Source organism: Mastomys coucha, unplaced genomic scaffold, assembly GCF_008632895.1.
Source record: "Mastomys coucha isolate ucsf_1 unplaced genomic scaffold, UCSF_Mcou_1 pScaffold21, whole genome shotgun sequence".
Lineage (NCBI taxonomy): Eukaryota > Metazoa > Chordata > Mammalia > Rodentia > Muridae > Mastomys > Mastomys coucha.
This window is the reverse complement of record NW_022196904.1, coordinates 176,937,117-176,958,943: the sequence shown is the minus strand read 5'-3', so window position 1 is coordinate 176,958,943 and position 21,827 is coordinate 176,937,117. Positions and strand designations below refer to the sequence as shown.

General features: G+C 54.4%; 2 protein-coding genes and 3 long non-coding RNA genes across 7 annotated transcripts in view; 4 read left to right on the top strand and 1 right to left on the bottom strand.

The window, feature by feature from the left end:
• Nucleotides 1–684: 684 nt before the first annotated feature.
• On the top strand, nucleotides 685–2,584 carry Npm3 (nucleophosmin/nucleoplasmin 3). Its single transcript, XM_031390511.1, has 6 exons — nucleotides 685–837; nucleotides 1,084–1,169; nucleotides 1,403–1,522; nucleotides 1,635–1,728; nucleotides 2,067–2,180; nucleotides 2,274–2,584. The coding sequence occupies exons 1-5, from the start codon at nucleotides 720–722 to the stop codon at nucleotides 2,171–2,173; spliced, it is 525 nt and encodes a 174-aa protein (XP_031246371.1). The 5' UTR covers nucleotides 685–719; the 3' UTR covers nucleotides 2,174–2,180; nucleotides 2,274–2,584.
• Nucleotides 2,585–3,065: 481 nt separating this feature from the next.
• On the top strand, nucleotides 3,066–3,900 carry LOC116103933. The gene is made up of 2 exons (XR_004123634.1): nucleotides 3,066–3,248; nucleotides 3,673–3,900. It is a non-coding gene; the product is annotated as an uncharacterized LOC116103933 (long non-coding RNA).
• A 3,845-nt stretch (nucleotides 3,901–7,745) lies between these two features.
• Nucleotides 7,746–13,571, top strand: Fgf8 (fibroblast growth factor 8). 3 transcript variants are annotated; one of them, XM_031384886.1, is made up of 6 exons: nucleotides 7,746–7,841; nucleotides 7,944–7,980; nucleotides 8,514–8,600; nucleotides 8,866–9,013; nucleotides 12,280–12,386; nucleotides 13,250–13,571. In XM_031384886.1, exons 1-6 carry the CDS (start codon nucleotides 7,810–7,812, stop codon nucleotides 13,538–13,540), a joined length of 702 nt encoding a protein of 233 aa, XP_031240746.1. In that variant the 5' UTR covers nucleotides 7,746–7,809; the 3' UTR covers nucleotides 13,541–13,571. The 3 variants fall into 3 exon arrangements, with proteins under 3 accessions (XP_031240746.1, XP_031240748.1, XP_031240747.1); XM_031384888.1 differs by having other exon boundaries at nucleotides 8,833–9,013; XM_031384887.1 differs by lacking the exon at nucleotides 8,514–8,600 and having other exon boundaries at nucleotides 7,944–8,172.
• A 131-nt stretch (nucleotides 13,572–13,702) lies between these two features.
• Nucleotides 13,703–20,388, bottom strand: LOC116101281. The gene is made up of 2 exons (XR_004122831.1): nucleotides 20,285–20,388; nucleotides 13,703–13,889 (listed from the first exon to the last, which is right to left on the bottom strand). It is a non-coding gene; the product is annotated as an uncharacterized LOC116101281 (long non-coding RNA).
• A 160-nt stretch (nucleotides 20,389–20,548) lies between these two features.
• The window catches only part of LOC116101277, a 14,093-nt gene continuing 12,814 nt past the window's right edge, over nucleotides 20,549–21,827 (top strand). The window contains exon 1 of the long non-coding RNA XR_004122830.1: nucleotides 20,549–21,154. This is a non-coding gene — a long non-coding RNA (uncharacterized LOC116101277). The remainder of the gene's footprint in view (nucleotides 21,155–21,827) is intronic.

Here is a 21,827-nt window from a genome sequence, read left to right as displayed (position 1 = left end):
AAATCCACCTGCCTCTGCCTCCCAAGTGCTGGGATTAAAGGCGTGCGCCACCACCGCCCGGCTCCTCATATCTCTTGATCCCTCAGATATCCAAAGCTATTGCTGGATTTTGAAGACAGCCCTCCCCTCCTGCCTTCTAGAGCAAAGGTTTTTCTCAGAAAAGTACATTTGTTTTAATTGAGTTGCTCTGTTACTGCAGGTAAAATGTGTGAAGTTGGGGGTGTCACCGAGCTTCTCTCTGGAATAGGGAGTACATGTCTTCATCTCCTTAAATGGAGGAATATTGGGGTGGGGGTGTCGCCCAAGAGGCTGTTCTAGGAACAGTAGTTGATTTTTACCTCTGAGCTTAGGTCCTTGCTGTCAAGCCTCCATCATGATCAGGAAGCTTGAATTTGGCAGGGATGTGGGTAGGAATCCCCGGGGAACAGTAAAAATGGCTGCTCGGTACCCGGAGTTTACTGGAACCTTTCGGAGATACGAAAGGTTTACACTGAGATCTGCACATATCCCCGGGTTGGAAGAAAGGGATTCAGTGAATGGACGCTAACTTTAAGCCCGCGTGAAAATCTATCCCGAGGCCTTGCTACCTGTCCTTGCGGAAGAGGCGACGGCTGCTGTCCCGAGCGCGGCGAGCGCGGCTCCTTTAAGGGGGCGGGGCAGGAACTGGCCGAGGCGCGGCGTTCCTTGCGTGGGGGCGGGGCTCGCACGGCCGTTTCAGCATGGCGGCCGGCGCAGCGGCTGCTTTGGCGTTCCTACAGCAGGAGAGCCGAGCCCGGGCTGCGGGCGTCGCGGGCCTCAGGGTCCCGGCTCCCGTCACGATGGATAGTTTCTTCTTCGGTATTGAACACGGGAATGGCAGAGTGGTGCGGGGTGGATGAGCGCCGGGCTGAGGAGCGCGGCCGGGCGACGTGGGTGTGGGCCGAGGGCCCCTCGCTTTCCCTAACCCTTCGCGGCCCGAGACGGACGCCCGTCCACCCCGCGGCGGCCCGCGACCCGGTGGAGGGGACAGCGGAGCTTTTGAGCCGCCCCCGCGCTCTGTCCCCTCCACGAGTGTACCCCAGGCGAACGCACTGGCTCTTGCAGGTTGTGAGCTCTCCGGCCACACCCGCTCCTTTACTTTCAAGGTTGAGGAAGAGGATGATACGGAACACGTGCTGGCTTTGAACACGGTAAGGGGGTGAGGAGGGAGTCGGCGAGGCAGGGGGCTGGCGGGCACGCCGCCCTAGCCTCTCCCCGCTCCTCCATCCTCGCAGTGAGAGGCACGTGAGGCTGCCCTTACAGAGAGGGCTGCTTCTCTGGTCCCCTCTTCGGGACCGAGACCCGGCCGATTCAGGGTAAGACGCCTCCCTTCGCTTTGGTGTCAGCCCTCTTGAGAGACGCTGAGGTTCCGTCTGCCTTTCAGCTGTGCCTTACCGAGGGGGCCAAGGACGAGTGTAACGTGGTGGAAGTCGTGGCCCGGGATCACGACCATCGGGAGATTGCAGTTCCTGTGGCCAACCTCAGGTTATCTTGCCAGCCCATGGTGAGTTGTAGCCATTCATTCCTTGGGGTAGGGGTGGGCTTAAGAACTTCAGTATTAATTGCAAAATGGGTGGGCCAGAATGGGTCAGGCACTCTTCATTCTTGTCTTCCAGCTCAGTCTAGATGATTTCCAGCTCCAACCACCGGTAACCTTCCGCCTGAAGTCCGGTTCAGGTCCTGTTCGGATCACTGGTCGGCATCAGATCGGTGAGAAGAGTGGGCCCTCTCCTCAGGCCTCCCTCCCTCTCCACTCGTGTCTTGGCCCCAGCCTATCTCTCAGTGTGTCCTGCATCACAGGTGGTTGTCCCAGTGTTATGAGCCTCTCACTGCCTCTCAGGCATGTGAACTTCCTGTAGGGCTCCAACGATGCGATCAGCTCTCTTGGGTTTTTTTTTTTTCTTCCCAATTCAGTATCTGAGGGTCTTCCTGTCTAGACTAGGGAACTCTGGGAGTTAAGGTGCCCTGTCAGCCGAGCAGTTCAGTGACCTGTAGTGGTCAAGGAGCTTTGGTTTTAACCTCCTGTCTGTACCGTGTGTATCCACCAGTTTGTATAAACAACGATCTTTCTGAAGAAGAAAGTGAGGATGAAAGCGAAGAAGAAATTAAGCTGTGTGGCATCCTTCCTGCCAAAAAGCATAGGGCCAGGCCCTAGCCCTCTGGTGAGTAGGAGGGGCTAGGATTCCAGCAGGACCTGGGAAGTGAAAGGGAGCAGGTGAGGCCAAAAATACTGATTTTTTTTCTTATTTTCTCAGGTCGGGTAGCTGCTTGCTAAGGGTGCCATGCTCCATATGTTCCTGGACAAGTTCAAGAATGGTTTTCTCGCTGAAGAGAATAGAGGGCGGGAGGGAAGGGCTTGGGCTGGTGCTAAGAGAGTGGTCATTGCCCAAGGCGTCCTGTGCTTCCCTTTTCTGTCGGGGTGGGACGACCTTTGAACACCTCCTGACCCACCTACCCAGATTCAGCCCCCAGCACTGAAAAAGACAAAAAAAAGTTCAGAACACATTTTTAACATTTTACATTTTTAGATAAATATCTAAATAAAGTGGTGTGTGGTTGTTTTGCACTCCTTGCGTGGCGTTTTCAATGCTGAGATGACATTTCCCTCGGGACCACCAGGTGGCACTGTAGCAGCACAAAGGATGCTCAGATGTGAGATCCTATTCCCCAGGGCTTTGGGCCCAAAGCAGCCTAAGTTCCTAGGCCTTGCTGCAGAGGGACCTCCCACGGCAGCCTCTCCATGTTCCTGCAGCTGGGGGAGGGCCGTCGCAGGAGGTTATCAGCTTCCAAACAAGAGGTCTGGGCCTCTGTCAGCACTCAGGCTGATGGGCAGGGGGCAGAGAAGTGGCCTTAAGAGACCTGAGGAATGTGCATCCCTAGCCCCATGAGGGGCTCAGCCCAGGGAGAGGGCCTGAGAGGGTGGGGACCAGCCTCTGCTCCTTTGGTCTTTTGAGGTAGGTTGAGTAGAGGGCCCTTAGAAACCTGATTCCCAGGGCCAGATGGAGGGAACTGGCCAGATTGGGTGACAGGGAAACCAGAATCCGGGTGGCCTGGCATATGGGGACAGAAAGGAGCCCATGGGAATCAACCTCCCGCTGCGGGGTTCCCCCCTCCCCTCTGCCATATTGTCTTGTCCCTAGAACGAGGTGGTTCCTGGGCCTGGCTACTGTTATGTCAGGAAGAGAAAAGGGGGTTGCTTGTGTGAGGACTGTGCACCCCGGGGTCAGCAGGTCAGCAGTGTTGATGGGTTGGGATGGGTGAGGATCAGTGGCCTACAAACAAACAAAAGGTTACTTCCCCAGACAAGCTGAAGACGGACAGAAAACAGGGCCTGAGAATCAGGCCAGTTCACGCCAGCTGACCAAGTAGGGGGCCTCTCGATAATACAAAGAGGCTGGGTTGAGCTCAGGCTGTTGCCTTCAAGAGTGTCCCCTACAGTAGAGAAAGCGGTACCTAACCCAGGTGTGGTAGCTCAGGAGACAAGAAAATTGGGAACTGGAGTCCAGCTTGGGCTCCATGGGGTAGGGGGGAGGAGGGGAGAGGACGAAGTGGTTCCTCCTGACCGTAAGAGTTTCCCCCCATCTGTGTGAGGAGTTAGAGGTAACTTCTCAGACTCCCTTTTTCTTAAGTAAGAGATGCTTTTTTGTGTTTCAGGGATCAGGGTCGCGGGTGCCTTTTCGAGAGTCCAGGACCATACCCTCCAGGTGTTTCCACCACCGCACGGGCTAGGAGCCGTTAGCCGAGTATTGGAGGGGAAGGCGGAACTATCGCCCCCTGGTGGGCGTGTTTAGAACTGCTCGTGCTTGTACCGCTCTACGTGGGCTCAACGGTAGCTAAACTTAAGGCAGAATAGGAGGGAATAAATCACAAGTTTTGAGTGCATATGTGTTTTCATTCACACGAAGCGCCCGTGCTAGAGGAGAGGACTTAGTTGGAGGCACTCACTTTTCCTACCTCCTTTTGGCTCCTGCCTCCAACTCTTTGTTAAGTGCAGCGACGAGCCATCTCTCCGGAAGCCTTCCATACTCACTCGCCTAGCCCACGCTCACACTCCCCCACCATCAGTGTACCCCCTGTGACTCCACTGATCGCCCATTGTATTTCTGGCCTGTTTTCCTGGCGGGTGGACGACGAGCTCAGCCCTGCCCGCAGTGGGAGCCCAATCCACATTTGCCTTCTAGTTCAGAAGTTTCCCCGGCCCCTTGCAGCGCGGTGCAGACAGACCTGGGAATTGTTTTTTCCTTCTTTCCAGATCACACCTTTTAGGGATAGCCCTTTTCTGCACTTTCGGCACACAACAGGAGTGCTGCCAATTATCTGGCCTCAGAGAACTTGTGAGATGTAGGCATAGGATGGTGTCTGGAGAAGGCTGAAACCGATTTGGGGTGGGAGATAGACACGAAGAACTGTAGCTCTCTGTAGCGGTTCAAAGTGGCTAACGCAGTCGCGGAGGTTTGCGTTTGAATCATCCTGACAGTCTGTGTCACTTTGAACGCTGGGCATTGAAGGCGCGCAAGGCTGTGACCTGCAGGCTTGGTGGCCTGGGTGTGGATCTGAGGGGCCTGGGGCCGGGCGAGGGGTGCATTTGGGTCCCGGCGACCGCGTGTTTGCAGAGAGGGCCGTTTGTGTTGGCAAAGAGTGTGTGTTTGTGTTTGCAGGAGGGAGTGTGTGCGTGTGTGTGTTTGTGTTTGTGGAGTGTGGGGGCGGCAGGGAAAGGTGGCCAGGCTGTCACTCAGAGATCAGGATGACAGGCGCTCCCTCATCTAGGCGCGGGAGCTCTGATTGCAGATTCGAGGAAACAAAATAGCAATTGTAATTACGGGGCTTTGATAAGATAAAGGAAGGAGCGAGCTGGCCGGGAGGCAGGCTAGCAAGGGAGGGAGGGAGAGCGGCCTGCGGGAGCCCGGTGGAACATTTGCATCTGTCAGTCACCGATGGTTCTGGGTGCCCACTGTGGGGGAGGCACATCTATCCTCCCCCCCCCAAAGACAGGGGATTTGGAGGAGAGGAAAAGGATCCCGAAGATCTAGGCGAAGCTCTAATGCGTTCATGGGAGTTCTCACATGTAGAAGAATTTGGTCTCTCAGAGGTGGGAAGCAGAGTTCAAAAGTAGGAGTAAAACCGTGACCTGGGACCTTTTGGGGGGGGGGGAGTGTCCACTGAGGGTGAGGGAGGTGATTCACAGATGGTGAATCAATAAGGTTCAACTCTGGAGGATCCATAATCCTGTTGCAACTCAGGTGCTCCACCCTACATGCACGCGCGCACACACACACACACACACACACCTTCGAGGAACTAGAACCGGGCCCTACTGACAGGCTGCTTCCTTGATCACACACACACACACACACACACCTTCGAGGAACTAGAACCGGGCCCTACTGACAGGCTGATTCCTTGATCCCTACATGCGTCTTGTTCCTCAAGCTTATTTTATTTTCAAAGTGTTGTGTCCATAGTGAAGAGAGGACCCTTCCTTTTCCAGAGGAGCCCATCCTTCGCCCATCCATCTGTTTAGGCATTCACTTGTTAGTACATTCAAGAAGAAACACTCTTGAGTATCTTTTATGCTCCACACATGAAGTAAACTCTGTGAGCAAACAGACATCACCTTTGCCAGCTTGGAGCAATGAAAACACAAAAAACAAAAAAAAAACCCAACATGCATCATCCCAAAGGCCCCTTTGTGGAGGACACTAGAGCCCCTGCAGCTCATTTTCCCCTTCATGGACCCACTTTCCAGTGGGGTTGAAAGGAGCTGTTATTGCCTGCCACATCACTGACGGATACAAGCTATCATCGGTCGGTTGGCAGGTGAAGCCAAGTGTCCTTGAGAAATCACCATGGGTGGAAGGCAGCCTAACTGCTCAGTCAGGTTGCCCCCATCCATCCAACCAGCACTACCTGCAGAGCACCTCTGCCCCAGCTCTGCTATGAGCTGCAATCCTTGAGCCTATAACACAGATCCGTCACCTCCAGGTCTGTGTGGATCAAAACAGTGGGGAACAGAATTTGTGAGGGAAATCACCTATGGGCTCAGGAAGTCTACTCTGAGGAGGACCGAGACTGTCTCCTTGAACCTGTCCTTCTATATACTGCTCAGCACTTGAAGGGCTGAGATGGACTCATATGCTTGCATTTGCAGTGAGGAGTGGGGGAAAGATGGGATGCAGAAAAGGGGGCAGCAGACAGAACCGGATGTTGGCTGACAAGGACCTGCTTACCTCTCTTTAACCTACAAAGTCTTGCTAGGGCCACCTCAGACCCCTGGTTGTACCCCAGAGGCATAGAGGGTTCGCAGAGAGGAGACTGTGGATGAAGGCAGCGGCCTGGTGGTACATCAATGTAGCCATCTGTTCTTGTTTTGTTTTTGTTTGTTTTGTTTTTCGAGACAGGGTTTCTCTGAGTACCCCTGACTGTCCTGGAACTCACTCTGTAGACCAGGCTGGCCTCAAACTCAGAAATCCGCCTGCCTCTGCCTCCCAAGTGCTGAGATTAAAGACTTTCGCCACCACTGCCCAGCGCCTGTTCTTAAAAATACCTACCCAGGTTGTGCCCACAGAAACAAAAATAGTGGCTCAGGGTTCCCAGTAGCCCTATGGAGAAAGCCATGAGGTGAGAGGCTTGAAAAGGCTTACAGAAGTCTCTACCTTCTCACCAACACCCCCACCCCCTTCCAAGTGACACAAGACACCAGCTACCTGCTCAAGGAAAACCTGGAACTCAGAAGGGGAGAGGCTAGGCAGCTCGGTCCATGTCCTGAGTGTTGCTGAATGTCGTTATTTTTGCCCCTGATAATTGCTCAGAAGCAGTGGCTGCGGGTCCTTCAGAGACCCCTGAGCTTCTACCACATAGACGCCTCAGGTTCCTCCCAAGCTTCAGAATAGTGGAGTTGAATGAGGACAGACAGGAGCAAGGCTGAAGGTGATAATGGGGTGACAGGGGCATTTCTCCCTCCCAGAGCCTCTTTGGAGACTGTGAGACAGGAAATCAGCAGGGTTAGGTTCTCCGAAAGGTGAAGGCACCGGGTTACAGCGGCGCCCAAGGGACGCTCAGCACCGGGGCCCAGTTCACCGGGGCGAGTGCGACACACATTAGGCGACTCAGAGACCTTCGAGGAGGCCAGAGAGAAGCAGACCCCCGACCCTCCGCGGATCAACAGTCCTGTAGGACTCAAGCGTACGGGAGGGACCCCACCAAACATGCTGTCCCAGGCGCCCCAATCCCTGGGCGATCCCGCCCCCGGAACGCTGGAACCGGCAGGCAAGGGTAGTGGGAGGCGCCCACACCAGCCGCCCCCGCCCCTCCCGCGGGTCCCCAGACCCCTCCCCTGGGCCAGACCCCCCAATCCCTGCTCTGCCCGCCGCCCCGCCCCGGGCCGCCCCGCCCCCGCCCCGGGCGGCGACCCGGCCCCAGCGCCCAGCCGGGGTGCGGGCTCCGGCCGCCCGCCCCGCGCTCCCCCCTCGCGGCCGGTGCGGCGCCCCCCGCCCCTGCCCTCCCCTTCCCTTCCCCCCCTCCCCACCCACCCACCCCACAGGCCCGTTACCCTCCCGCCTGCTCCGGCTCCTGAGCAGCCAGCGGCCACCGGCTCCGGCAGTAGCGCAGAGGGGATCGGCGCGCGCGGCGTGCACGACATTCCACCGGACCCGCCGAGCCGCGTCGGGACAGCCGCTGGCTTCCCGCACCCCGACCTTCCTCGGCCTCCGCACCTTCCGCTTGTCCCCTCGCGGCCTCCAGTGGGACGGCGTGACCCCGCCCGGGCTCTCGGTGCTCCCGGGGCCGCGCGCCATGGGCAGCCCCCGCTCCGCGCTGAGCTGCCTGTGAGTACCACGGTCGCCCCCCTCGTCCCCCGTCGGCCAGCGCCCGCCTAGCCCTCTCCGCTCACCCGGCGCTTCTCTCCTGCCCGCTTTTGTCTCCCACAGGCTGTTGCACTTGCTGGTTCTCTGCCTCCAAGCCCAGGTAAGGAGTGCTGCGCAGAAGCGGGGGCCGGGCGCGGGGGACCCAGCTGACACTCTCGGGCAGGGACACGAGGACCGACCCTTCGGCCAGCGCAGCAGGGCTGGAAAGAACTTTACAAATCCAGCCCCAAACTACCCCGAGGAGGGATCTAAGGAACAGAGAGACAGTGTCCTGCCTAAAGTCACCCAGCGAGTGAGTGGAGAGACTAGAACCCAAGGGTCTTGAGCCCAGCGACTCTCAGAGGCGCGCTGGCCAGTTCGGGTGGATGGGAAGGCTACCTGTAGCCACACCTGGCCTCCTAAGGAAGGCGGGAGCCGCAGTCAGCGGGGGTTCCTTGTCAAGGGTAGTTGGGATGTAGTCGCAGCAAATAACCCCTCCGCTGCTCTCTGGGGAGACCTGTGGCCGGTTTGGGCCAGCGATCGTGTTAACGTAGGCCCTTTGCATTCTCAACATTTGGTCCGTAAATTTGTCTTTATAAATGTCACGGGTCGGGTAGCGTTGCCTCGCTACTTAAAAGCACCCTGCTCCTCTAGGAAGGCCCGGGCGGGGGGCCTGCGCTGGGCAGGGAGCCCGCTTCCCTGCTCCGAGCTGCCCGGGAGCCCCAGGGTGTTTCCCAACAGGTGGGTCCAGACTCTCCCTCCTCCTGGGTTCATCCATCCATCCTGGGCTGGGTCTGCGCGACTTCCCCGAGGGGGTTGGTGGCCCGAGCCGGCATGTTGTGGGGATGCCCCCAGTCCCCGCTGGCTGCCTGGCGCGGCGGGAGGAGGGTACGTGGGCAATGGGGACCGACTCAGGGTCCCTGGGCGGAGTAGCATTATAATGGCGTGCTGTGTATTTTTCAATTTCCTAAAGGTAACTGTTCAGTCCTCACCTAATTTTACACAGCATGTGAGGGAGCAGAGCCTGGTGACGGATCAGCTCAGCCGCCGCCTTATCCGGATCTACCAGCTCTACAGCCGCACCAGCGGGAAGCACGTGCAGGTCCTGGCCAACAAGCGCATCAACGCCATGGCAGAAGACGGAGACCCCTTCGGTAAGGCGCATTCCCCGGATCCTGGCGAGGAGAGGCAGCTTGGACCACGCCACTCCCTGCCAGCCCTAACTGCTTTGGCCAGAAAGGCCTACGAGGCTCCCCACCTGAGAAGGGAAGGAGCTAAGGCAAGAGGTGCCTTGGGGTCAGCTGGAGAGAATAGTGGGGAAGGGACCCTGGGGAGGACTGGGCCAACAGGTGCCTTCTCTTCCTTGCAAATGAATGAACTCAGGAGTCTCCCTTACAACGCCCCCTGTTCACACACCTCTTCCCAGCTGCAGGTGGAGGCAGAGGGTTCAGGGGAGAGGCCCAGATTTAAGCGGAGTTCTTGAAAGAGGATATGTCGCCAGGGCCCACAAAAGGAGAATGGGAAAAAGAAAGTCGAGAAATCCCCCAGTTTGCCCAGCTTGGAAAAGGGAGATAACTGCTAACTGCTCAGAAGGGTCAATTGCACAGGGAACCTCGGCCTGCAAGTTAGACTCGCCGCTCCGCTGTGGATACCCCGCGGGGCTTAGTCGGCCGGCGGCTCCCCGTAGGGTTGCTCAGTGTAGGGAGCTACTAGGGCAGGGGCTAAGGACTGATTGATTTCTAAAACATTCAATATTCTTGTCTTGAAGTGGGGCCAATTTCCAGACTCCTGGATGTACCACAGGGAAGGCAAGGCCTCCGGGCGGCTGGTGTTGTTTTTAGAGAGCGGAATAGTGTGTTTAAAAAACCTTTAAATAATGATCAACTTAAACAAGCATGAAAGGAGTAAGGAAGGCTCTATTAAAATGTAATAAAAAGGTGAGGCATTTTAAGAGCTAAGAAGAAAAATGGAGAATGATATAAAACAGAAAAAGAACCAGGCTTTTTTTTTTTTTCAGATGTAGAGTTTGAAAGGAGTTGCAAGTCTGTAAATGTTAAAAAAAGAGGCTCAAGGTTGTTCTCTAGGGATCTCTGGAGAGACCCCCGCGTCTGGCAGAGCGATTAAAACTCTTCTTACTTTCACCTTTTTTAACATTTCCTGAATACTTTCTCCTCTTCTCGAGCCAGTTTAGGGGATCGAGTATGTCTCGCTGCATTTTTTCAGCATCGACGTAGCTGACTTCCCTTCAAAGCTAGAGGAAGAGACATAATTTTCCTGGGATAAATCTGTCACTGGGGTGGGAGAATAGGTTCGAAAATGTCAAGCTTTGCAAAAGCCTGGTTGGGAAAGTCTCTGTAAACTACATGGCCAGGCTCCCCTGATCGATCCAAGGAGACCAGAGCGGGGGTTCTTTGGCTGGGGGTGGGGGCAGCCTGCCTGGTGGCCGAGCTCCCCCGCTGGGCTGGCAGAGCTGGCCTTCGGGCTCTTTGTCCCTCCAAATTGGCTGCTTGCTGCCCTCCTCAGCTTCCCAACAAGAAAAAGGAAAGAATGCGGAGCTCCTCCAGAGTTTGCTCTCCTGGAGCAAATGGCCTAGCATCCTTGGGTTTTGGGGTGGGAAGGAGAAACTAGGCTGGCCGTGATGGAATTGGTCTTTAGGCAGTAGCGAGGTCAGATGCCCTCTCACTTCCTTCAGACCCAGAGGAGGCTTCCAGGACTCCTAGGTCTCTGCCTGAAGGGCAGAAGTTTGAATCTGGGGCTCCAAAAAGCCCATAAAAGAGGCATTAAGGTATATAGACTGATGAGAGCAGAAGAGAGGTCCCAGTGGCTATGTTGGGTCCCAAGAATGGGCAGAGGTACCCACTCTGCAATATGACACTCGGCTGGCATCCTCAGAGCAGGTTCCTGTAACCCCCTCTAGCCGGCATCCTTCCCTGGCCACGGAGCAATTGCTTCTTGCTCTACAAAGCATGCGTGAGAGGAATGAACAGTTTGCCTGGAGAGGTGGTGAGGACGAGAGGGAAACATCTCTACCTACCTCCCAACTGACTTGGGGACAGACTGAGGACTTCAGCTCCTGGGTGCCACTTTTGTGTCTATGTGAAACAGGCAGTCAGAGGCGAGGCAGTGCGAGGACTTCACTGATGGTCCCTGTGCCCCCTTACCCCTGGTATTGGTCATAGAGAGAGAGCCACATGTCAAGATAGAGTGCTTTTTCAGGGAGAAAAAGGTCTGGGCTTTGTAGTGGGGCAGGCGGGAGATTCAGTCTCTTCTGCCCTGTCATCTATTTCAGCTCTCCCTCTCTTCTTGGGGACAATCCTCTAAGAGAGCAATTCTCTAAAGAGGTGACCAGGACCAGCTTCTGGGGCAAGTTGGCTGTTCCATGTGAACAGGAAGTAGAGGAGGGCGCAGAACTCAGCCGGAGCTTATACCACCTCTGAAAGCTTTGGCCAGTGCCTGAGAAACCCTGCTATAATGGAGGGGGAGAGAGAAAAGACAATGAGTTGTTGGAGTCCGCGTGTCAGAGCTGGACTCTGAAGATTGGGAGGCTGAAGAAGAAGGGCAGGACCAGGGTCTGGTTCCAGAAAAGGCCGTTGGCTAAAGTCTGTAGGGAGATACACCCTCTTCCTTCTCTTCTTTTAAATTACATATATGGGGTGTGTGTGTGTGTGTGTGTGTGTGCGCGCGCGTGCGCGTGCGCGCACAGAGGGTGTTTGGTCCCCTGGAATTGGAGTTTCAGGCAGTTGTGAGCCACCCTATGTGGATCCTGAACTGTGGTCCTCTACAGGAGCAGTAGGCTGAGCCATCTCTCCAGCCCCCCACCCCCTGTCACTTCTTGCAGAACAGGGCTGCCCAAGGGGTGAAGGATGGCCCGAGCTGGTAGTTAGAACTGACGAGAGGGAACAGAACAGGGTGTCTCTACCTTTAGCTTCATGGTAGGAGGTCATCACTGTTTCCGAATGTTCTTAATGGTCTGTGGGGTAGGAGCTCATGCTATTCTAAGTTGAAAGGCTATTTAGAGATCTCTCTAATAGCTCTGGAATCTACACAGTTTAAAATTTACTTGGCACCTCGACCTTAAAAAAGCAGCAGCAGCAGCTTCTGGCATGAAAGGGAATCTAAAGAAACGGAGATTTGATGCATCCAAACATTTCTATGACACCTGTCTTGTAAACAGTTACTTGTCTCAGATCCTTCCTTTGTAAGCCCAGAGGTGGAGTCTTGGGTTCTGAGAAGAGTCCACCTTTCTTAGGGCTAGCCAATGTGTCCGCAGATGGGCTGTGCTGGAACCTGTGTTTTCTGTTCCTTCCCCCTGGAGCAGTTGTTCCGGGGATAGGACATGTCCTTGGACCAACTAAGATAAAGCTGTAGAACAGAGAGGTCACAGCTGTACTGACCGTCCATCCCATAACTCCCCTGACAGCCAAGCTTGTTGTGGAGACCGATACTTTTGGAAGCAGAGTCCGAGTCCGCGGAGCAGAGACGGGTCTCTACATCTGCATGAACAAGAAGGGGAAGCTGATTGCCAAGGTGAGGCTCCAGAACGGAAGTGGGCCTTGAGAGGTGATGTGGCCTGACTGAGCCTCTCTCGTACATTTTAATCCCAAGAAAGTGGGTGGAGAGGCATGGAACCTCGGTTAGCTCAGGACTTACTTGCCTTATGATTAGACGGAGTAGTAAGAGAGAAAGAAACAACCAGAGAGAGGAAAACCTATGAAGATGAAGGCTAGGAAAGGGGTTGGGGGTGGTGATGGCAAATTCCATATATCTTTTTAACAAATCGCCAAATTGCTTTGCTATTATGTCCAATTACATGGTACCAGCATTTGGAATGTTCAGTAAGCCGCAGGCCCAGCCCCTCGGCCTAGCTCTGAAATGGCCCCATTAGTCACGGCTCCTCTCCAGTCTTGAGCTCCCCACTTCCTAGGCTTCAGGGCTTGGGCCTCAGAGTCCCTTCTAGGCTTCCCCTCCCCCGCATAGGGTGTCTGTCCTGGGGGCTGATCCTGAGTCCAGAGATTCGGGGTGGGGATGTCGGGGGGGGGGGGGGGGGGAGGGGCAGGTGGAGAAACTCCCGCAGCCCAGGCCAGACTGATGGGCCTTAGGCCAGAACAGGCAGGCTTTGGGCCCCTCTGCCTCGGGCCCAGCCCCTCCGTGGACAGCCATGTGTCACTGCTGCCCAGGAGGACAGGAAGTTGCCGGGTGGGCTGTGGGTTGTGAGGGATTAGAGAGCGGGTGCCCGGGTAGGGGGTGGGGCCGGGCTCAGGCTCCCCTCGCCATCTGCTGGGGTGCCCACCTGCTGTCTGGGGCCGCTGGCCCTCTGCCTCCCAAGGAGGGAGGCTTCGGTAACACCTCGCCTGCCCCCTCATCCCTACCCCACCCCCAACTACCTGCAGAGCAACGGCAACGGCAAGGACTGCGTGTTTACGGAGATCGTGCTGGAGAACAACTACACGGCGCTGCAGAACGCCAAGTACGAGGGCTGGTACATGGCCTTTACTCGCAAGGGCCGGCCCCGCAAGGGCTCCAAGACGCGCCAGCACCAGCGCGAGGTGCACTTCATGAAGCGCCTGCCGCGGGGCCACCACACCACCGAGCAGAGCCTGCGCTTCGAGTTCCTCAACTACCCGCCCTTCACGCGCAGCCTGCGCGGCAGCCAGAGGACTTGGGCCCCGGAGCCCCGATAGGCGCTCGCCCGGCTCCTCCCCGCCCGCGGACTCCAGCGAGAGCTGGAGGGCTCTGCGGCACTGCGAAGGGGAGGGGCTGGGGAGCTGCCTTCTAGTTGTGCATATTGTTTGCTGTTGGGTTTTTGTTTTTGTTTTTGTTTTTGTTTTTTTAAAAACAAAAGAGAGGCTCTATTTTTGTATTCCACTGGCTGTGGTGTCTGTCTTCTTAGCTCTCAGGAAAAACCCACTTGGTGGGACTTAAGTCTGGGTTCCTGTGGGGCTCCCTGGGGTGGAGGGCTCTCTGGTCTGGCAGACGGTCTCCTGAAGTCCCAGGACTGGCAGGGCACCTTGCCAGGCCAACGGGGCCACTCTGTATCCAAGGCAGGGGTAGGGAGAGAAAAAAAAAAAAGATTAGGCCTAGGTCAGTTCCTTAGGGGTAGGTGTCAGTCAAGGGGTTTGTGTACTAGTTACTATTAAATGACTGAAACGTTTATTTAACTTGCATATTAGAAATGTGTGTTGGAGCCGGGCAGTGATGGCGCACCCCTTTAGTCCCAGCACTTGGGAGGCAGAGGCAGGCAGATTTCTGAGTTCGAGGCCAGCCTGGTCTACAGAGTGAGTTCCAGGACAGCCAGGGCTACACAGAGAAACCCTGTCTGGAAAAACCAAAACAAACAAACAAAAAAAATGTGTGTTGGAGGTTGAGTCCTGCCAGGAATAGCCCCTTCCCATGGTGCTGTCCCAGCTGCATGTCCAAGGCCATCCTCCATCTGAAGACCTGTTTGGCGGCGGGGGTCAGGGGGCAGATTCTGAGCTGGCCTTGGATCTCTCGGAGGGGGACCACCTTGTTCTGCTAACACTTCCCAAGCCCAGGGCCAAAATGAAGAACTCGCTGGAGCCCTCTTGGCTCTGCAGCTCTAATCTGTACGAGGAACAGGACAGAGACCACAGGGCTGATCAGACTCTATAGAATCTAACTTCAAAAGCTGAAGAGCAATCGCCCAGTGTCTGAGGGGCCGGGGGTGGGAGCACTGCCTAGGTGCGGAGCACTGCCTAGGCTGGTTGTCATGGGGCTGAGTCAGCTTTGGAAGAATCATCAGGCCTGGCTGTGAAAAGAAAGCGCCCAGCTCAGGTGCTCCTGAAAAACTGAAGGCACAGTTGTCCTTGAAGAGGCCAAACTGGGGGATCTGGGCCTTCAGGATAAAGAGCTAGGCCTACACAGGCAAGAGTGGAAGAGAGGCTTCTGGGACGAGCACCAGGGCATACCAAAGAAGGCTCAGAAGCAAGGCTTGAGTGCCCAGAGCTGGCCCACTCTTCCCTGCAGGCCTTCCTCGCTGAGTGTTCCGATGGCCCAGCTACTAGGACAATCTGGAAACTTCTTCCTTGCAGGCCTCTTTTTGGCACCTCACTTGGCATGGGTTGGGGCAGCAAAGGCTTCCTTAGCCATGGGGCATTCCAGAGTTGTTCTAGCCCAAGTCTCAGGCTCAGCCTCACCATTACCAAGGCTCTGTGGAAAGCCTGAAACAAGAGACTGGGGACCCTCAGGAACTGTGTACTCATCTCAGGGCATCTAGGTTGAGTGTGGTTTTTCAGGTGTGGGGAACACTGGGGGTCTGGGGAAGGGGCTTCAGTTAGCTGTCTTCCAGTTCCCCCAGCACCGGGTGCCTTGTCCTCCGCTCCCCTCCCCCTTTAATTAATTCTGGGTGAGCAGCCTGGCTTTATTGTGCGAGGAGCTGGGGTCTCACTGTGGGAAAAGTCACACCTTCTGAACAGCTTCTGATGCCATGCAAATGAAGAGAGCGTCCAGGAAACGCTTTCATCTGCACGGTCGCCTGTCCAGCCCCCAGCCCAGTAATTACCCACATGTCATTTGTTTGAGAGCAATTCCTGGGGAAAGCCACAGGGTGGGAGGGAGTCTAGGAGGGGGTGATGGAATGTCAGGCTCTTCGCCTGTGATCCTGGCTACAAAGTGAGGCCTGGCTGGGCCAAGGGTGGTCAGTGGCTAGGCCAAAGCTAAGCCTCCAGCCTCTGGGCTGGGAGCGTCTTTGGAGGTACTTGGTGGAATTGGGGTATGGTCACATAGGAGAGCTGAGCAGTAGAGAGGGAAGTACAGAGGGAAGAGCTGCCCTACAATGGGGGGAGAGGCCAGAGAGGTGGGCAGGAGAGTGGGGATATGCTGAGGCTTGGGAAGGAGCAGAGCCCAGTAGGCCCCCAGGCCAGGGACCCATGGGAGCTGAGCAGAGAGCAGTAGGATAAAGCTAGGCCAGAGCACCCAGCAATTTGTTTATCTTTGAGTTGCTGCCTCCACAGAGCCCTCACTAATGGGGTTTTACAGCCCACTCAAGCTGCAACTGGCCAAGAATCAATCATTACCGTACTTAGTGGTTTGATAGTTAACAGCCTGAACTGAAGCCAAACTGGTTGTTAACTGTGATAACAACTGATTTCAAGGGGTTATTGCCGGCCCAATATGCTTAGCCATTTATTTTGGGGAAAATAAGCAGGGAGCTATGGCAAGACCCAGAGAGGGGAGGAGGACGGGGCTTAGGCTCAGCCAAAAGGCCTACCACTCTGTCCCTGGGTCAGCTAGGGCAAGGTTAGTGCCTCAGGCTCTCTTCCTTCTGTCCTTACCAAGTCCTGCTTGGATTCTTTCTCACTTGTCCATTTCCTTTAAAATGGCATCTTGTGGAACCTGGGCTGGCATCGGGCTTCACTGCGCAGCCTCCCAGCCTTGAACTCCTGAGCCTTCTCCAAGTGCCTCTCAGACATTGTGTCTTTAGTACGCTCCCGTGATACCCTCACAGAGAGAAACCCAGCTCAGTGGTCAGGCCTCTCCTCAGCAGGTTGGGCTAGACCCTCGCTCATCCTCTCCCCTGGGATTCTCAGAGTCATGCCAAGTCTAAATCAGAAACTTGCATTTCATGTCAAACCCACCAAAGATCCAACCCAGCTCTTGGCTGGAAGGAATGAATAATTGAGTAAGCGCTCTCTTCTCCCACAGCTATGGGTCCCGTCTACCCATCCTGCCGCTGTGCAAAAAATCTCAGAGCTCGCTCTCTCCAGATGGACAACCTGTGGCTCAGCAGTCACACTGTATCCGAGTTAGAACATTTCCAGGTCTAGGCAGCCACTTGAGGTCTCACCCCAATACTGTTCATTCATTCAATAAATATTTACTGAGTGCCTGACTCTGCTCTGGGCAGATGAGATAGACCAGGAAGTTAAAAAACAAAACAAAACACCGAAATCCCCATTGTTTTCTGCTCAGCTTATTGAGGGAGGCAGGAGGGGGCACAGCCAACAGGACAGAGCGTATCAGACACAGCTCCAGAGACAGGAATGAGTGTGAAGGGTGCCGGCTGGCATAAACAGCATGATCAAAGAAGGCCTTGCTGAGAGCTTCGTGTTTGAACAGACACCTGTTGGGGCAAGGCTCTCAGATTGGGGGGTGGGGGGGAGGAGACACCCAGGTAGAGGAACAGCTAGCTCGAGAACTAGAGGAGAGTAGAGGAGATGAGTGTGGCTGGAACAAAGGTTAGGGGAGACCTCAAGAGCTGGGGTTGAGGGGTGTGTTCAAGGGGGGCTGGGAAACAAGAGTTAATAACCAAGTGATGGCAAGGAACCCAGTGGAGCGCAGATCATGCAGGGGCCACCTTGGCTTAGCCTGGCTGAGGTGAGGTGGCACCCCATTGCGAGGTTACAACAGCACAGCGACACGACGTGAAGGCAGGGATGTGAAGATTGCCCTGGCTGCCGTGTGTTAAGTAGAGACAGTGGGGGGCAAGGGAGACAGTTACAAAGCGACAGAGAGAAGCTAAGTGATTGATAATAGTGGATTGGGAGAGGTGAGAAGCGATTGGAATTTGGTGGGTTTTGTTGTTGCTGTTGTTTTTTGCTTTGGGAGGGGCGACTGCAGGATCTGCAGAAGGTTTGGCTATGGTTTGGGTAGGAAGAGAAGGCGGCTAGGGATGCCTGGAAGGCTTGAGCAACGCAACCGGAAGTGCTCCCAGTGGAGGCGCGGAGGTGGTTTGTTGAGAGGGGTCCAGGCGGGAGCCAGTTTACAGGGAGGCTGGGGAGTTGGAGTGTAGACCTGTGATGTTGGAGCTGACTCAGTATTCCAGAGGGAGCAGTGAGTGGGGGAGCTACTTGGATCTGGAATCCCAGGGTGAGGTCTCATTCTTGTGCTATAGTAGGAGTGTTGAACACACAGCAATGCTCAAAGCCAGGAGACAGAATGGAGTCCTACGGAGTGCGGAGTGCGGGAGCTAAAAGAGTAAAGATCCATAAATCCTCAGAGTGGAGGGGAGAGAGAACACAGACAAAGATGGAGGAAGTGTGGCCTGTGGGCTAGTAGGAACTCTAGGAGACTGTACACACTGCTGAAACAGGAGAAAGAGCCCTGTCAGAACCTGGAATTTAAGTGTGGTCAAGAGTTCTACTGTCGCCGGGCGGTGGTGGCCCACGCCTTTAATCCCAGCACTTGGGAGGCAGAGGCAGGCAGATTTCTGAGTTTGAGGCCAGCCTGGTCTACAGAGTGAGCTCCAGGACAGCTGGGGCTACACAGAGAAACCCTGTCTCAAAAAACCAAAAAAAAAAAAAAAAAAAAAAAAAAAAGAGTTCTACTGTCTGTTAGCGTCCTTGACCCCTTCCTACCAAATCCAGAGCCAGGAAGTGACCAAAACCAAGAACGGTTTCATCTGGAGCCTCCCGGATTCTCCCAACAAACTGAGTTCTGCTTCACTCAGTAGGTTCTTCTGGCTTCACTTCCAGAATGTTCTCTCGTTTTCTTTTTCTTTCTAAGGTTTACTTATGTATTATGAGTACACTCTAGCTGTCTTCAGACACACCAGAAGAAGACGGCATCAGATCCCGGTACAGATGGTTGTGAGCCACCACGTGGGTGCTGGGAATTGAACTCAGGACCTCTGGAAGGGCAGTCGGTGCTCTTAACCACTGAGCCATCTCTCCAGCCCCAGAATGTTCTCTTGTCCAGTCCATCCAATAGCTTGTCAGTTGCTACTACCCTGCTCCAAGCCACCTCTCCTTTTTCTTTTCTTTTTGACAGTGTCTCACCATGACTGGTGATTCACTATATAGACCAAGCTAGGCATAAATTCACAGAGGGTCTCTGTCTGCCTCTCAAGTGCCACCAATATCTGGCCTCCACCTTATATTTATTTATGTATTTATTTATTTAGACAAGGCCTCTCCCTGACCCTGGAGCTTGCCCTAGCTGGTCACTGTCCTTCCAGGATCTACATTTCCCTGCCACCACCCCATCCTGAGTGCCAAGGTTATGGGTGTACACCCCTGTACCTGGCCTTTACATGGGTGCTGGGCATCTGGATTTCACTGAACAAACATCCCTCCAGGCCTATTCTTATGCAGCAGCAGCCTCTGCACACGGCTGCTTTCTCTGGTCTCTCTCATACCCCTACCATCCCCTCAAATCTCAGTCAGTGGTATGTTCAAAACCCGTATCGGATTGTGTTAGTCCCACCAAACCTACACTGGAATTCCAGCCCGGGCCCATGGCCTACAATCTCCCATGCATTCTGGCCTTGACTGGCCTCTCTGATCTGACAGCCTAAGCCACCTTTGCCATCACCTGCTGCATTCTGTCTCTGCATCTTCAGTCTCTTCCCAGCTTCTCACACGAGCTAAGTGGGTGTTTGCTGTCCTCCCTGCTGAGAATGCTTGTCGTCTGGGGTCATGGGATGGGGGAGCTGTGCCGTAGAAACTTCTTTGTTCCCTTGTGTAGTACTGAGATCCAGCCGAGGGCCTCATATATGCTGGGCAAGTCCTCTTTCAGCTTTTTTACTTTACACATTAGTTGTTTTGTTTTTTGGAAATGGGAGTTTATGGACTGTGGCATGCATATGGAGGTCACAGGACAACTATTGGAAAAAGTCTTAGTAAGATGCCCAGGCTGGCCTTGAACTCACTCAAGACCTTGAGTTTGAAATCCTCTCTCAGCTCCCAAGTAGTGAGGTTTCCCATTGTCCTAGTTTGCTCCTTTGTCGCTGTGGTAGAGCGCTGACTGGAAGCAGCTTGGGGTTGCAGGGGGTGGGGGGGTTGGGGGTGGGGGAGTGTTTGTTTGGCTTACAGGCTCCAATCCATCACTGAGGGAAGGCAAGGCAAGGACTTAAGTCAGTGACCCGGAGGCAGAAACTGAAGCTAGGACCCCAGAGGAGTGCTGCTCACTGGCTTACTCCCTGTGGCTTGCTCAGTTGGCTTTTTTATACAACCCTGGACCACCTGCCTAAGGGCAGCACTGACCACAGTGAGCTGGGCCTTCCACATCAATCAATCACCAGTCAAGAAAATTCCCCTCACACAGGCCGTGTGATGGAGACTGCGCCTTAGCCTTACCCTTCTGTCAAATCGATGAAAGCTAGCCAGCAACAGGCCCGGCACCACCGAGGTCTATCGGATTTTCTGTTATTCTCCCCACTCTCTGGTTTTTTCTTGGTTTCTGTTTAACTATTAGATTCTGGTCTGTCTAGCTGTACCTTCCCAAGGACAAGAGCCTTGGTGTAACTTGCTCATCGCCTAAGGCAGTGTCAGGCACCGCATTGGACAGTGAATGCTGACCATCTAGCCTATCTGAACTATCTTCCTACCTCCTTACTTATCTGAGACAAGATTAGGCTGACTTAGAATTCACAATGTAGCCCAGGTTAGCCTTGAACTGTTGACAATCTTCCTACCTCACTTTACTGAAGGTTGGGATTATAGGTGTGAGCCAAGGTACCCAGTTCTCACCTCTACTCTTTAAAGGAGACCACAAACCCATGTTCTGAAGGCACGATAAATGTTCCCTAGGCTTGGACAAATGGAGATCAAAGCAGGATCTATTGGGCTGGAAACCTCAGAACCCCTCCAAATTCTGCTTCCTTGGTTGCATTGGGTTTCCATAGCAACCAGGGGGCTTCAGTAAAGATGGTGAGTGGGGAATTAAAAGACAGGGAGAACAGAGAAGAGAGGAGGAGTAAGTGGTGGGGAGACAGATGGGGAGCTGGCAGGAACTCCAGGGGGATCCCCAAGTCCCATGTTATTCTGGAAGGTTGTGCCAAGAAGGCCCTTTTGGTCGCTGTCCTTCCCATCTGGGTCTCTCTGCACCTTAAGAAGTGACTGTCCATCTGGGCAGGCCCAGAACTGATCGATTGTGAACCCCCTCCCACTGGTTGGCAGATACTGAGCAAGGCCTGGACTCCATCCCTCAGCCAAAACCAAGAGGGAGCCCTGGCTGATTTGGGAGACACTTGTTTGCCCATCCTTGCTTGGCTGTCCATGGGAGGAGAGAGAAAGGACTGTCCTCGCACTATCCCCTGCTGAACATGGTTCTTTGTGTTGACATTTGGGGACCTGTGGCCTGACTCCCAGTGCTTAAAGATCAGATGGCTCAAGTGTAGGACCTGACTGGAAGTGCTCAGAACAAGAGCTCAGGCCTGGGTGCTGCTTTGAGAAATGCAGGAGAAGCCTGGAGAGAGATGTCTGGAGTGGCAACCAGCCCCTCCCTCTGGGAAATGCCTAAACCTGAAGCCTGCAGGGAGCCCGGGAGGATCCAGGACACCCACCACCAGCAGCCAGGACACCTCCATCCTGAGACCCGGGGAACTGTGTGGAAAACAGGTCAGTGACTTTCAAAGGTGGAGTAGCCAGCATCACCATCAAATTACATCTGTCCCTCTGCCCGAATGTGCATGTGGAGGACTTCAGGGAAATGTCTGGGACCTGAACTCAAGACAAAGCAGTCCCCTAAATGTCCATGGTCCCTAAATGCCTCTACTGTCATGGATCCCACCTTATGTCCAATCTCTGATTTAATAATTCCATTTTTTTTTCTTTTTTAGAAAGGGTCTCACTATGTAGCCCCAACTGGCCTAGAACTCTTTATGTATACCACTGGCCTCAAACCCACAGAGATACACCTGCCTCTGCTTCCTAGGTTTAAAGTCATGCACCATGTCCAGCCTTATCTATCTGTCTATCTATCTATCTATCTATCTATCTATCTATCTATCTATCTACTTATGGATCAATTTATCATTTATCTACCAATCTCACTCTTTCTCTTCCTTTCCAGTTCTGGAATGGATCACTTGACCTTGTGTATGCTGGACAAAGGCTTCAGCTTCAACCATTTCAGTTTGACAAACACCATCAAATCCCACGATATCTTTCTTCACAAAGAAATCCTGCAACCTATCCTAACAAATGCCTGTGCTACACTGTACCCTCCTTCCACTGCCTCCTGCCCTGCCTCCTTCCACTGCCTCCTTCCACTGCCTCCTGCCCTGCCTCC